The 15,686-nt window shown below is 37.5% G+C and overlaps 1 protein-coding gene across 7 annotated transcripts in view; it reads left to right on the forward strand.

Moving 5' to 3' along the window:
• Nucleotides 1-15,686, forward strand: part of TPK1 (thiamin pyrophosphokinase 1) — a 319,620-nt gene that overhangs the window by 244,994 nt on the left and 58,940 nt on the right. For 5 of the 7 annotated variants that reach the window (XR_003257018.1, XM_026087615.1, XM_026087620.1 and 2 more), the window contains one exon: nt 12,279-12,399. Coding sequence is in view for 6 of the 7 variants with exons in the window: in XM_026087615.1 (XP_025943400.1) it covers nt 12,279-12,399 (121 nt within the window). In the remaining variant the exon portion in view is untranslated. Of the gene's footprint in view, nt 1-12,278; nt 12,414-15,686 lie in introns of all 7 variants that reach the window. The other 2 variants (XM_026087617.1, XM_026087619.1) reach the window with 2 other exon arrangements.

Consider the following 15,686-nt stretch of genomic DNA (forward strand, 5'->3'; position numbering starts at 1 on the left):
CCCCTTCCTTCTAGGGCCCTAACCCATGGGATTCCTCCAAGTAGGTCCCTGAAGAGGCCAAAGTTTGCTCTCCTGAAGTCCAGGGTTGCGATCCTACTTGGTGCCCTGCCTCCTCCTCGCAGGATMCTGAACTCCACSABCTCATGGYYACTGCAGCCAAGGCTGCCCCCGACCTTCACATCTTCCACCAGTCCTTCTTTGTTTGTTAGTACAAGGTCCAGCAGCACACCTCTCCTTGTTGGCTCCTCCACCAGCTGTGTCAAGAAGTGAGGAATAATAATAATATTAACATTAAATTAAACAGGGAATAATAATAATATTAATAATAATAAAAAACATCTTTCATCTTATTTATCATTTCAGATTTAGCCTCTGATGAACTTCTTCATTTGGAAAAAAAAATGCTGAAACATTGTGCTTTCATGTTAATTAGCTGAATTAACACAACTTGGGAGTTTTTAACAAGATATAGTTTTCTAAATTAACCTCAAATATCAAAAATAATTCCAATTAGTAACCATATTGTAGAACAGAATTTTACAGCAGTAGCTGAATGAAAGAGCATATTAGCCAACTTATTTTGGCATTACTAATACTAAAGCATAACCAGTCTTACCTTATTTATTACTTAAATATTCTTCCACTAAATGACTGTATAAAGTTTCCTGGTGCCTTTCAGCCACTCTAGTTATGCACTGATTATCTAGGCAAGTGCTTCTCAAGTAGCTGAAAAGGATATTGCAACTAGTTAAAATAAAATCTGTAAATTGAATCAGTATGTTGTGCACTAGATTGAAATCAAAGAGGTGTCTTCTGCCATACTCTTCCGAAAGAAATCTTGGAGTGCCTATTTTGTTAGAACAAAAACATACAATTTTTTTCCCTGGTAGTCAAGGTGATTTTTTTTTATTTTTTTTTTTTAAGGAGTATGTTTCTCTCTTTCTCTTGAGGATATTTTTTAAAATCTGATGTGCTTAAAATTTCTTGGCTGTATTGACATACCAACATATACTTGACCAAAGTCTGAAACTCTGTATTTCCCTTCTGTTTAGTTTCTTTCTAAAACCTCTAAAAAATCAGAAGAAATGGATGATTTGTCTCCAGAGATTCTGCTAATACATTAAACTGTTTATCTGGCATTGTCCTACCACCACATTCGGCCCTGTAGCCAGAATGCATGTGGCTACTTATATATACAGTCTTCCTAAAGTGCCACCTGGGCATTGTTGATATTAACAGTTGTTTGGTATTAACAAAAGAAAAAGAGACATCCATTGAAAACCTGTGACCTGCCTGTGTGATTGTCATCTGCCTATCACACAGCTGTTCCTGTCATATATCTATATTTTAGGGGGTTGATTTGTTTTGTTTTAAATGAGAAGCTGCATTTTGTGCTGTGTTTGTGCGGAGCTAGAGCCCAGTGCGAGCTGCTGTGGGGTCCCAGAGCACTGGCACTTGCTGTTAGTGGTTCCCTGTCCCTGAGTCCCACCACGGTATAACCCAGCCAGCAGCAACTGGTGACCCCATACAAGAGTGTTTCCAGCTCCCAYAGTCTGTCAGAGTTTGAACCTTTGCCAAAACCATACTTTTWWWAAAAAAAAAAAACAGGGTGAAAAAATGTCTCTATGAACCACCTTATGCTGCTCTCTACAATTTGTCTGAAGTCCTGGTGATTAAATAGCAGATTCAGATGCTTTCGCTGAGTAGAGCAGAAGTGTTGAAGATGAGGAAAGGGACTGGATCCGTGCTGGAAAAGCCTTTCTGAAAAGCATCCCATCCTGAGCCTCTTGTTTGCAAGTAGCACTGTACAGCGGTAATTGCTGTCTTCCCAGATTCTGGAAAGGATGGGTCCCCATACAAACTCCGTGTGTGTGTGTGTGTGTGTCCATGAGTGTCCATGCACAGGCTACTTATGTTTAAGCCAGAAATATTAACTGCTGCCCATTTCAAAATCTCAAGTTACACATTTAGATTGTATATTTTTTTCCAAAGATGGCTATGGTGGAACATAGTGGATCATGTGAAGGTTGTTATGAATTCCAAATACTCACTTTTAATCTTAAACTCTTCTGAAATGATTAGTCAAAGAAAAACTTAAAAGTAGTGAACCTTTTTCTGCTCTTTCTCAATGCAGTCCTCACAAATATCATTTCTGATTTAGGAATCTATTCATAAAAAAACATCGGGATCAAGTGTTTTGGGGAGAAAAGTTCTATTTTGAAACTCCCTTCCTCATCAGACATTTTCAGAACATTTTAAGCTAAAGGTGCTCTGGACATGTTTCTGTTTCTCCAGATGTTTCTGTATCATCAGATGTAAGTTTGCTATTAAAGCCTTTAGGAGCCCTGTGTTCACTGCTGGATAAAAAGTCCTATCTCTGCTTCTCTTATCTTTCCTGTCCTGTATTTCGTGTTTCAGAGTTTCCAGATAAAAAGAAATAATAATCACAAAGGAATACAGTATCTGCTTAAAATTTTATATATATATATATATAAATATATATATATATATATATACACACTTTGCTATACTGTCAGCTCACTTGTGCTTAATGTCAAGAGGTCCATGGCCTGTACTTTCACTGCCACCTCCATGGGGAAGTTTGGGGAGAGAGAGGGGCTCTGGAGACAAGTCTGCTGCTGGCTGCAGAGGTCAGACAGCACACTTAAAGGTGCTGACGCGGAGCAAGGGGAAACAGATATTGTAAGTGCATGGCACAGCCCCAGCTTGTTAAGAAATGATGAACATAAAGTGACTCCGTGGCTCATTTGGGGGGGAGGGGTGCACATGCATATATTTTAGAGAAATTTGTCATTAAATATAAGAGGATTGCCTTTCTATTCAAGGTCAAACTTTTTTCCCTAAAGTAGTCACAGATGCAGACAAATTCTTATATGTTGAAGATGGCTGTTAATTGAAGTGAATTCTTAATCCATATATACCCCTATGAAATTTATTTAAAATGTTCTCAACTTCACTGTACGCTTATGAACATGAATATCCCTGGATGTATTGTATTTCATTCATTTACACATTTGACAATTTAAATTGAGGAAGTGAGTGTATAGTATTTGAGGATCCAAAATCAACATCAGGAAACAGAGACCTGATTTTCAGAGGATACTAAGTATCTGCTGTTGGAAATTTGACAGGGCTCCCCTTGTCCCTGCATTCCCCGAACACTTGCTAGTGTTTTTAAAACCAGACCCAAATAAATGCCTTCAACCATTCTCTTTCATACCCCCCCGTAGCCCTTAGAGATTTGTTGGATGGTATATTTTCTGTTCACAGGGAAGTTCTTCCATTCTGTGAAATTCCATAGTGTTGCTGCTGCTGTAAATGCTGCTAATGTGGAGAAAGCAATAGGGTTTTCATTTTGAAATCTTAGATGGCATGAATATAATTCTCTTCTAGTACTAGCCTGCAGGCGTCTCAGTTCATGGAACAGAAGAAGCAATTAAAGCATGTGATTGCTTTCCGAGAGGAAGACATAGCTAGACAAGATTCAGAAAGAAGAAAATCTAGTATTCAAGAGCAATGCATCTAATTCCATATATGATCCTTGATTTAATGAGAGGCATGGATTTGTAGTTCTCCTGAAGTTTACTAGTACTTAAGGTTGCTTGGAATTAATTGTTGTGGTTTTCAGTTTTTTAAGGATTTGGCCATGTTTTCCTACTAGTTTGTTTCTTTTTTGATACTTCTGTCATGGAAGAACCTCACTGGACCTTAGTACAGCTTTTATTTTATTTGAGGGTTCAACTCCTTTTCTGGAAGATGGGTTCGGCCTTCCTGTTGTGTGAAACAGACTGAAGACTTTTCTGTCCAGAAAATGTGTGTGTGAGTGGCTGGATCTAAATACAGTGTTGCATTTTCTAGTTGCTCTGCATTTGGTGGGGTTGGCAGTGTATAGTTTCTACAGCAAGGCATGATTCTATTGACTGTTATTTTATGTTTTTATGTCAGGGTCTTTCAGCACATTATACCACTCTGTAATTAGTATAGCATTGCTGGTTTTATAGTGCTCCCCTGTTTTATGGGTGAAAATTCTATTTTATTCCCAAGTAGTAAGTGAGGTGGAGTATCATGCTAAGGCTGAATGTACTGTCAGCATGTTTATAATTTTGAATACTAATTTTGGGGCACAAGAGGTTGTCTGTGTAGGTCTAAGCAGGGCAGAAAGTAAATGTCACATGGGGATTTTACTGTTTTGCTATCTGTAACATGATACAATTTCTTCTATCTTTTGGTAGCATTTTAAATATATCAGTATAATTCTTTTGGAATGATCTCTCACAATTATAGCTGCGATGACAAATGGGATGCTGGAAAGATACATTCAGCTTTCAGAGCTTCAAAATCTTATGAGAAAAGATGCCAGGCTGACTGTGTTTGTTTATGGCAAGATATCACTGTCAACGATTTAGGACTTAGGCTGGCCTATTTTAAGTGATTTTAGTGTGCTTTGGAGTATTCTCTGTATTACGAGGACCAAAGCTGTTGCTGATGCAACTGGTGAGGTAGGGGCATTTCCCACTGAAATACAGTGGAACTGTAGCACTATCTGTTATAAAAATGGTTGTGCAAATAGACTCCACACCCCTATCCAGGTGAGATTCAGAAAGGAGGAAATCAGAATTCAGGATAGTACAATATTCTCCTCCCTACCCCACCCCCCAAAAAAGAATGGATTTTTGTGTGGACTGTAACGTCCATCTGACTACTTAGCTCCAGAAGAAAGTGGAAAGAAGGTGGGGAAGGAAAAAAAAGAAAAAATGTTTGGAATGCCCCCCCTAAAGTTTCTTTAATTATTTTTATTCTTCCTGACCTAAGCAACAGGTCTTTGAATTTCACAGGTGTGAAGACAATCAGTCAGTCATTCCTAACACAAGGTTTGAGGCATAACTCTTCTTCAAAGCCTACTAGTATAAGGAGGAAACTATTCCACTATATACTGAAAATAGATACTGTTTCTCATCCTGGGTTAATGAGTATGCTTATAATATCACCAACTTATTCCTTCCTGTAACACCAAGATCAAGAAGGGGTACTGAAAATTGTATCTCAGATGTTCATTCTTCACTACCGCAATCCTATCTCTTTCTTACCTATGGGTATAGAAATGGAGAAAAGGGAACATTTGAGAGATTCTCCCACTCAATGCAAAGAACTCTATCCATTGGTTTATTTGCACCAACAAAGAAATTGCAAAGGCTAGGCCTTTATGAAGCCCCCTAATATAAAGCCACTTGTACTTAAAGAGTAGTGGTAGAAAAGAATGCTAGTGGGCTCATGATGTGCRGTATCTTACAACACAAAGGACATCACATTGGCAGGGACTGGGGAGCACAAGAACTATGAGAAGATATTGACCAGCAGACTATTGATCTTTTTTCTTACTCATGTAGTAAAAAAGATTTCCAAATGAGATTTTGGAGGAAGAGAACTAGGCAGAGTTGCCAGTATATCTGGGAAGACTTGTCAAATCAGATTTGAATCCTAGGGGAAATTACAAAGGCGCTTGTTACAGCAGCCAGCCAAGATTCAGATGGTCAGTAGTTGATGAAAGGAAAAATTGATCTCCTTCCACTAAATAGGATATGATAGGTTCCATCACAGGTTGGGCTGGCAACAACCATGTGAAAGGGAAGGCACATTAGCTGTAATAGAGAAGAATAAGCCAGTGATGGGATGCACAGAAAAAACAACAAGATCAGAGCAACCCAGGCTAGAAAAAGGCTATATCAAATATTGTTGTGCGGCATATGGTGTGCATTAGGCTAGGTAACCATATTTTTTTTCTTGTGCAGCAAAAGAGCCTAAGCACTTTCAAAAGAAAAAAAAAAACTGGAACTACATACTCACCCAAAAGTTTGGTGTATTCTTACATAGCATAAAGTTGCCTTCCAGCCATGCTTAGTAGTTCAGTGCTATGAGGAAGAAAAAGTTGTTTTCTTGTTACAGGTTAGATGAACAATATCCTGTCTTTTAAATTAACTCCCACACATCTCTGATGCCCGGGAAAATAAGAGAATGAAGCCTAGGTAGAAGAGACTCTCTGGACTCCTCCATGTAGAAATGCATGAAAACAGATGAACAGTGGCACTAAATGTGTTACAAGCTAGTAGATGGTGAGAAAGATTATGTTGTAATTTTCATCACTTAGGAATTAGAGCATATTAGTGCCCTTAGTAAAGGCCCCTCTAGACTGACAATTTAACTGCAGCATTGCATAATAATTATACAGGCAATATGAAATCTTTAGCAGATTGTCTACTTTTTGCTCTTATCTGCAATCTGTTATACTCCATAGTCTCATAAATGGATATAAAGAAAATGGTTCTGATTTTTTTTAAGGCATCACTAAAAATGCTAATACTTGCATTAAACCTATAGTGATGGGTCTGCTGAGGATAAGACATCAAATCCACAAGCTCAAGGATAAAATGTCACACTGGGCCAGTGTAAGTCTTGCTTGAATTTGGAGAAAGACCAGACAATTCTTGATTATCATAGTTCCATGTTGCATTTGTGATGTGTTTTGTGTTATTTTATGGCAGACTGAAGAAAATATTGTGGAAGTCTGTGAGTGGGAAGTTTCAATAGAATGAGTATTTCTTTAAGGTAGCATTCAGAGCAGAACAAGAATTGGTATTTATGGCATTTGTCAATCTTTAAGATATGTCTGTGAAGAGAAATTAAACCACTCAAACTCCCTTTTAAAGTAGCTTTTGTATTTCCAGATAACTTACTGCTTCATAAAGTGTTTTYATCAATTCGTTTGTGTGCATGTTAGCAGTGTCTTCACTGCTGGCAATTTTAACTGCTTGCTGTCTCCAGAGAGAGATATACTTTAGCTTTTTTTATGCCTACCATCACTGGTTTCTTATCAGTCGCCATGTAGGCTTGACTGCAGAAGATAGGTAGAGGGCTGTTTTATTCATGCTGCAACAGTTGATGAGGAAACAAGGGGTACACCTAATGTGCTGGGTGAAAAATGACATCACTGATACTACATGAGAAATGTACTCTCACGAGCATCTTACTATGCCTTTAGAAAAAAGTTCATGTGCGAATGTGTGAGAACTTGGGGATCATTTGCTCTTTATGGATAATTTTTACATTAGATACACAATAGCAACAGCTTACACGTATAACCTCACAGTAGAGCAAATCTATTCATTTTACTGGCATTTACCTCCATGAGATTTCATTCTATACCCTYGTCACAAATTGTTTAGAAGCAGACATGTTCATTAATTGAGTCTAATAATCATTATAATTTATTCTCCCTCTACTGCCTGGGATTTTACTCACTGTAGAATTGTTGTTTTATGAAGTGCTCTTCTTGAAGGACAGGATTAGTGGGGCTCTGTGCTGCAGATAACTGATAGATTTAGGTCCATGCATTTCAGTGCAGGAGTACTACTAACATTAGATAGTAAATGTCAGCAGAATTGGGTCCAAAATTTGAATGTTGTTTTGAAGTGCAATAAATTTGCTGTTTTTTACATAGGAATTTAAGCAGTCATAGATATGATACAGAAGAGCTTTTAGGGTTTCTGGGTTTTGCTGGGAGCTAAGGACACTTTCTTCCAATGGAAACAAAAAAATTTGATTGAGTCAGATAACATTCTGTGAATAGCATTTATGTAATAGGAACTTGGCATTGAATATATTAGTTTGATAAGACAATTGTTGATATTTTAGGATTATAATGAAATAGCTCTTCTTAAATACATCCTTTCAGAAAACTTGGCTATATTTATCAAGCTCAGAATCTCAGCCTAAAAACTTTTATTACTGTTAAGCCAAGCTCTTATATCATTAGTAGAAATATTTCTGGGACTTTGTTTTTCTTTTCTTGTCAATCACAATGTTTAATTTTAAGCATAAGTGTTCTCTCTTGGCTTTGTCCTTGTTCCTTTCCTCCTCCTTCTCTCTGCTGTTGTCCTTGGTGATCTTGCTAATTTCCACCCATGCAATTACTTTATCTACCTACCTTTTCCTGCACCCAGATGTTTATATACCAAAACAGATTGTGTTTTTTGTCTTTTCCCTAGGTATCACTATGACATCTGTATTTAGTTTTTTGCTGATGTTGTTGTTGTTTTCAAGTGTGTGCTGCCATCTATGGAATAATCATTGAAAGCTGATATAAAAAGATGTTTTATTCAGAAGATTATGGAAAACAAGATCTAGCTAGTGGAAGAGGTATCTTAGGCAGTTGGCCAGATTTCCAGTAACAGATTCTCTATAGTCCCAGATCTAACAGCAGAAACAGGTGAAGGTAAATGGCTTAGAAGATCACAGGCTTTTATGACTTAACTTATGTATTTACACTGGGCAAACTATCCAAGCAGCCTGAAAATTAGAATAAGGTTGCTTGTCCTCTAATCCTGCAACTGGTTTCCTTTTGCTTCCCCGCTACACTTCACACGTCCTAGCCCTTAGCAGTTCCCAAGATCTGTTTATTAAATCTTTTATCATTTGGTTTCTAAAGCTTAATTTTAATTCCTTATTCCTCCCTAGCATCTTATTAACTGCTTTAATCATTTATGTTCTCTTACTGGCTTCATGCCTTTCTTCTGTGCCCAGTTTTAACCTGCCAGGTTCCAGGTACTTCTCCTTTTATTCCTTCAGATCTGTTTAGAATACAGGACTAAAGATCCATTCCCATTATCTCTCTATGCCATTATGTTTTGGCTCTTTGATATCTATTTTAGAGTATGTATCTATTTATTGTAATGAGTTTACTCAAGTTGGTCTGGAAAGTACTTGGAGAAGTCACTCTYTATACTTTTATAAAGTGCTGCTGGGGTATCTGTGCATGCAGAATAGCTATCAGCTTTTATCTTGATATACTGTTCATATGCTTTTCAGCTTGCAAATTTTTCACTAAAAATTTTAGAAGATTTTAGTGTCTGCTAACCTTTGATATGGTAGGGTTAGGTATATGAGTTTGTGGTGATCAGGCTTCTATTCATTTGAGTTAAGAGATGCAACCAAAAACAACTGTCTTTAGGTCTTTCCTCAGCAGCAACTGTGTTGGGGGGGAGGATGTATTTAACCACTACCATTTAAATGCCTTCTTATGGCACAAAGCAGAATCAAGACAAAAAAATTAACCTATTATGGATGAAACATTCTTTAAAAAAAATCTTTTGACATTTTCTTATTGCTGAACTTAGAAATTGATCTTATTTCCCAGCATCAGACACAAAATGAAGAAAAAAATCAATGCTGACGATTGATCAATGTTTTCAAAACTGTCTTAATAAGATAAAAATCAATGCAACTGTATTATTTGCCATTATTTTATCACCAGTAGCATTCAAACATGGTAATATTTGATTCTTAAGTTAAAATGTGAAAGTATTTCAGCTACCTACTACAAAGGCAAAACAACTTAGAAAGAAGGGATTTATTTAATCAACTTTGGTTTTCTTTTCATTCCTGATTTTGGAACTTCGGTTTCTGCAGAAACTGAAAACAGTCTCATGTTTTAAGTACTGGTATATAATTTAATGACAGAGATTTACATAGAACAGATGAATACTTGGATTTGCAGATTATACCTAATAAGAGCTCTGATCCTCCTTTCCTCCTGCAAATAACAGTTTCATCTTGCTTGGTGAAAGGTCCGTGCTTGAAAACTTGAAGATATGACTGGGCAACTAATTTTCCATATTGCAGACTCGCAGTGTTTGACTTCCAAGCCTTACTGTATAAATGTATTGTCTGTTAAATCTTTTCAGCAAAAATGAACAGGTCATTTGATTTTTTTTTTTCCTATGATAGTTTCCCTCTTCTTCCCCCACTGTCCCCAGTAATAATAAAATCTCTTACTGATTTTTTTAAAGAAAAGTCATAAAATCTGTCTTATGCAATATGACTGAACCAATCCCTAAGCCATGAATATGACTTAACACCTGAGAAGCTTTTAAAAAAATAATTTGCATTTTAATTTTATAGTTCCTGCTTACTTGCTGCCTTCTTTGTAGCCCTTTGGGCTCCTGCTCTCAAATTTCTCTTAAAAGCTGAGAGCTAGAAACATCTTTTCAGGGAAGAAGGTCAAGATTCTTATGTAATCACTGGGATGCGTGAACTGGGATTTTTAGGGAAATATCAAACATTGAAAGATTCTTGATTAAAATCATGGATATTGGCAAGACTCTGATAATGAATGACATTTTTTGTTTTAAATGTATCATTTCATAAGAACAAAAAGACAGATGTCTTCATAAATTCTTACTGAATTGTATCCCTACTTGTAAGCTGGACCAGAATGTCAAAAAACGAGAAATGCAAAGTTAATAGTCAGTAGGTACAGTTTTTGAAAGTATAGAATTTAATCAGGTTCTCTGTTGGGCCTGTTACTTTTACCTCTGTTCCTCATATTCCTTTACTAATTGATGAATGTAGTGAGCTTGAGCCTCTCCTCGAATAGCTCTGAGCAGCAAGGGTACTTATATTGATGGAGAACAAACAGTCCCACTCATTCAGTCGCACCTTCATCATCTGCTTTATTATAGGTAACATTCTTAATTGCATGATGAGAAGCACTTTTACTTCTCTCCCTTTCCTTCTTCCTTCACACTGCAGGAGAGAAATAGCATGGTATATTGTGTAGCTAAAAGGTTATCAGACCTGAATTTGTTACATCTCTGAACTTGGCAGGCAAGCATTCACAGCCACTCTAGAAATACATGGCTCATCACCACGTGAAGTTGGACACCTTGAGAAGATAGATGATACTGTATTGGTTTTCTTGTTGCTCTGCAAACCATCAAACAGGCTTACGCTATAAAACCTGATACTCCCTAATTGACAACTTTTCCAAGGTTCATTTGTTAACTGAGAGCATGACATGTATTGAAGTTGTTTTTTCATAATGCGTTTGGCATTAACAGCAGAATCTGTCAAACACCTCAGACACTTCATATGGGCAGTAAGATTCTCTCTCCRGTTTTGGCTTTCTGACTAGTGACTTTGTATTTTCAGGGGCATTTGGAATGAATGTGAGAGAATAGGGCATAAGACAAAAAGCTTAAATACGTTTCCCAAAATAAAATTTGTGTGAAACTGCATTTGCTGCTTGGGATGTTTACCTGTGTCTTATAATTCAACTGTTTCTTCTTTTGGTATAAGCCTTCCTTGCTTAGTAAAATGCTCAGGTTAATGCATTGGGTTTCAGGGGTCCTTTTTTTTTCTAGCAGATTAGTAAAATAGGCATATCTGATTCCTTTATGGTGGTGAAGAGGATGTGTATAAAAGCAATACTCAAGGATTTAAAAAAAAGAGAAAAAAAAAAAAACTTAACCTTCCCCCAGATGAAACTAGCATTTGTTTTAAAGAATAAATGACCTGTTTAGAAAAGACCAGAGAATGATTCTTTCACTGATCTTGTCATTATTTCTTTTATTTGCTATTTTCTTGTAGCTAGTTTTAAGAAACAGTTTCTTAGAAGACAAGTTGTGGCAGAACTCTAAAATTCTGCTTTTTTATTCTGTAAAGGATTTCCATGATATACTCTTCATTGGGACTGTTCATGTGCTGGTATCTAGCAAGATGCTGACCTGAGGTTTAGGACAACTAATTAAGGCTTTAGTCACAAATCCACCATCACTAATAGCTGCTTCTTCCCCTCCGTCACATGAAGTTAACAGTTACAAAATGAATTTACAAAAAATGTGTTTTAATTTCATGTCATAGTCTTAGAATAAGCCAGTTACTGTAAGTATTTGGGTTAATTTCTCTAGAATCCAGTTAAGTTTCTCCAAGTACTCCTCTTTTTGCTGTCTGGAAAAGTACACAAAGTTTTACAAATGTAGTCAAAATAACAATGGCTTTTCAAAGGTTTTTTTAACTGGCATTGTTTAGGAAGTGAAACACAGCTGTTTCAAATAGATGAGAAGACTGTAAAAAATTAATAAGTAGGTCAGGACTCCCTCATTTCAATGGAAGGAACAGCCTAGTTTTGATGAAAATGACCCTTCAAGAGATGTCAGAGAAGAATGAGTACAGCTAGTTCTCTCCAGAAAACCCCAGAACCAGCCCTGTTTTGAAAGTACTAAGGTCTGAAAACCAAACATGTCTCATCTATCTCTATAAAATCAACCAGCCTGAAATCCCGGAGTCAAATATTCCTGAGCTCTTGGGGGAAATTTTGGACCTATCTCCATCTAAATACTTCCTGTTTTGTTTGGAAAGTCTGTTGGCAAATGCCGTTTCGGTCCGTGGTGAGTACTGACTATAGAGGCCCTTCTGTTTTGCAGGGCAAGCACAAGCTGCACGTGGACACGGGCCTGGAAGGCAAGTGGTGTGGCCTCATCCCCATCGGGAGCGCCTGTGACAGCGTGACCACCACGGGCCTCAAGTGGAACCTCAGTAAGTCAGGTGCCTCCCGAACGGTGGGTTTGACCTCACTGCCGCGCTCTTTCACATCACAATCTGAACTGCCCATTTTCACCGCTTCACCGGTACTGAAAGCCCTGTGTGTTTATAAGGAGGATCATGATACTGAATGCCTGCCAGACCATTTTTTTTCTTAGAAATGAATTTAAAAAAAGAAGTGAATTATATTTAAACTTCAGATATCACAGGCAGAAATGTGTTTGCCATTTGGGAGTCATTGTGCTGTTTAAATAGAACATTTGTTGAGGTCGTGATACATTACCATCCTGATACATTACCCTCCAGGGAGGAGAAGCTGCGAGTGCCTAAACTCCTAGTTATAAGCCATAAAGTTACGACAGACAAATAATAATGTGATACAGATTATTAAAGCTACCTCAGTTCCCCTGAAGTGCTTTGTACATATTGTCTATTTGTCAACTCTGCAAGAATATTTCTTTTTCTTATTTAAAAGTGGGAAAAGTGCATTTGCTCTAGAACAGGGACATTTATCTGGAGAGAAAAGAGGGGGTTTTGACAGAAAAAATTAAAATAATCTTCACCCTCTTGCCCCCTCCTCCCACACTGAGTCATTCAGATTGTATTTACTCAAGAAAATAACAGGATTTTTTTTTTATAAAGATTCATTAGAACTTAAAAGGAGGGAAACAAAAAGGTAATTCACAGGCTCTGATCTTGCAGTCTGATTTACATGGGCAGGCTCTAGAGCCATCGCGTGTAGAAAGGCTACATGGTCCTCACAACTCACATTTCAGTGCCCTTGGCTAATGATTAAGCTGAGGTTCACCCACTGTGCTGGCCCACAGCACATGCGCGCTGGTCTGTGGAGTTTCTTGTTCCATTGAGGATCTGAGCGTGTGCAGTAAAGTAGGTGACAGGCATCAGTAGCTGACTAATGAGAAAAGATACAAGTATGGCATTAGCTTCAGGACATGAGAGACTTTCCAAATGGGGTGTTGAAGAGCTGTCTGCCTAGTGATGCTTTCATTCTCTTACACTGGATTGTAAGAGCTAGATGTAATTGTATATGGGAGCGTTACTGACTCTTAATTTGAAAGAGAGTCAAATATATTCGTTTGTACTGATAAGTACAGTTGACAAGTAAGTTACTGAATCTTCATTTGCTTGTCTCCTGTCGTGCAATGAGATTTTTGGTCTGTTGCACTGAGGGAGTACCCCTTTCTCAGTAAATTTTCTAACCTGCAGAGTGAGGTGAAAGAAGCTCAAACCACCCTTACGTTAATGAAGGTAACATCTTTGAAGTCTGTGTCACTTTGTAAAAAGCTACTGCATGAATCAAAATGTGGAAGAGGTTGCAGTCCTTTCCTGTGGTTTTGATTGGTTAGTTTAAAAAAAAGTAGTTATCTTTCAGATACATAAGGGTTTTTTTTTAATTACATCGATTTCATCAGTATTACAAGGTACTCATTAGAAAAACAGTAATTTTGAAGATAGTCTGTCTGCTACCACAAATTACATGGCTTTGTTACACCTGAAGTTATGAATGCTTCCATTTGCTGAAACTGTCATCCTGTACAAAAAAGATTTTTGKTTTTTTAGACAAAGTTTTCCACACATCCTTAGGGAGAAAGAGGTTACTAGTCTGCCTGTGCTCAGTTTGAGGGGAACATAGTGAGGAGACGCAGTGTTAAAAAATATGTAGGATTGGGGTGAGAAATCGGTTTCTTCAGTGCTTATCATTCTAATTATGCTATAATAAACTTCTTCAGGTTACTGTGAAGCATAGCCTGATACGGATCTATTGGGATTTTTATCTCACTTAATTCAGTCTTGTGTTTTTATTCTGGGAGACAAAAAAGTATTGAAGTGACTGTTTCCTGCCTGTCATTTCATGTTAACCTGGCAACACCATCCCTGCTTCTCTCAGTCCTTGTTACTGTCTGTTTTCAAAAGGAAACCTCAGACATTTAGAGTATTTTCCTTAGTGATGTTTACGCTGCACCCTGCTACAAGCTACACTGAGTCTCAGGATTCATGTTTCTTGCAGGTCTCCATCGTTCCTTTATTTATTCTTCCACATCATCATCACAGACATATACAACAAAAATAATTTGGTCTTTAGTGAAGATGTTTAATGTAGCCAAGACACCAGAGTCATTGCAACCTGAAACTCATCTTGTGCCCAGGTGGCTGGAGCTAACTTTTAGTCATCCAAATATAAATTCTGAGTCAGGTTATTGTTTGGATATCAGTAAAACAAATTGAAGCAGAGTTGCATACCCCAAAAGGGAAAAGAGTATTTCAAATACAGTATGTGGGTTAATTGCGAGTTGATTGGTTGTTTTTTCCCTTATTTATTAGCCTTACTTTCAGATAACCTCAGTTTGCTGTTAGCTTTCATTGTGTTCATGACTTCTGTTCTGCTTGTAGTTTCGCAGTTACTTTCAAAAATGTCAGTCCTGCAAATTGCAATGGAGAGAAGCAAAGACTTACTTGGAAAGGAAGGGGATGAGAACACAGTAAAGTGTGACCTGGATRACACGTGGCTGCTGCTGGCGGCAGTGGCAGGGTTTTCCCTGTTTGTTTGGTAATGAAATTCTGAGGATACACCTTCGTAGGCCTCCATGAATGAAATGGCTTTTTTATAACTTTGTCTTTCAGTTTGTAAATCATGAAAGAAATGGCATTTTCAAGCCAAATGTGACACAGAAGGCCTCTATCTCCAGTTTGCTATGAATTAATAGAATATGATATAACAAGTTTGTTTTTAAAAAGTAGTTTCTGTATCCTCAAAATATTTGTTGTTTTAAATGCCTTGGCTGTAAATTAATTTCAGCTCTCAGCTGTTCTGTCTGAACAGTCAAAAATGATACGTTAGGCGTGAGGGAAGCCCTCATTTTTGCAAACAGTAATTTTCAGCAACTCAAAATGCAGATAACCGTGCAGTACAAGAAAGAGCTGGCTTTGCATCAGGCTTTCTAATAGGTTTAACACAGATTTCTGTCTGAACACATCTCGATTCCTCTGCTGATTAAAATGTGTAAAAGCTTCAAGTGGTAGTCAAATGTTATCTTTGTCTAACGTACAGGTGTTGTCATGAGACTTCATAGCATCTGAATAGAAAAAGACAAGGATAAATACTGAAGGCAGAAGCTGTATTGGGGTTGAGAGTAGTGGCTGAATTAAATAAACCTGAAATCCATAAATTATTCTGCYAGCAGAGAAACAAGTGCACTTGATGTCTTGATTATACTTATAATACAGCAGAAATCAATATTTTGTGTGTGTCTATGTGAGGATGCAACATG

The sequence above is a fragment of the Apteryx rowi genome, unplaced genomic scaffold (genome assembly GCF_003343035.1).
Source record: "Apteryx rowi isolate R43461 unplaced genomic scaffold, aptRow1 scaffold_725, whole genome shotgun sequence".
NCBI classification, from domain to species: Eukaryota; Metazoa; Chordata; class Aves; order Apterygiformes; family Apterygidae; genus Apteryx; species Apteryx rowi.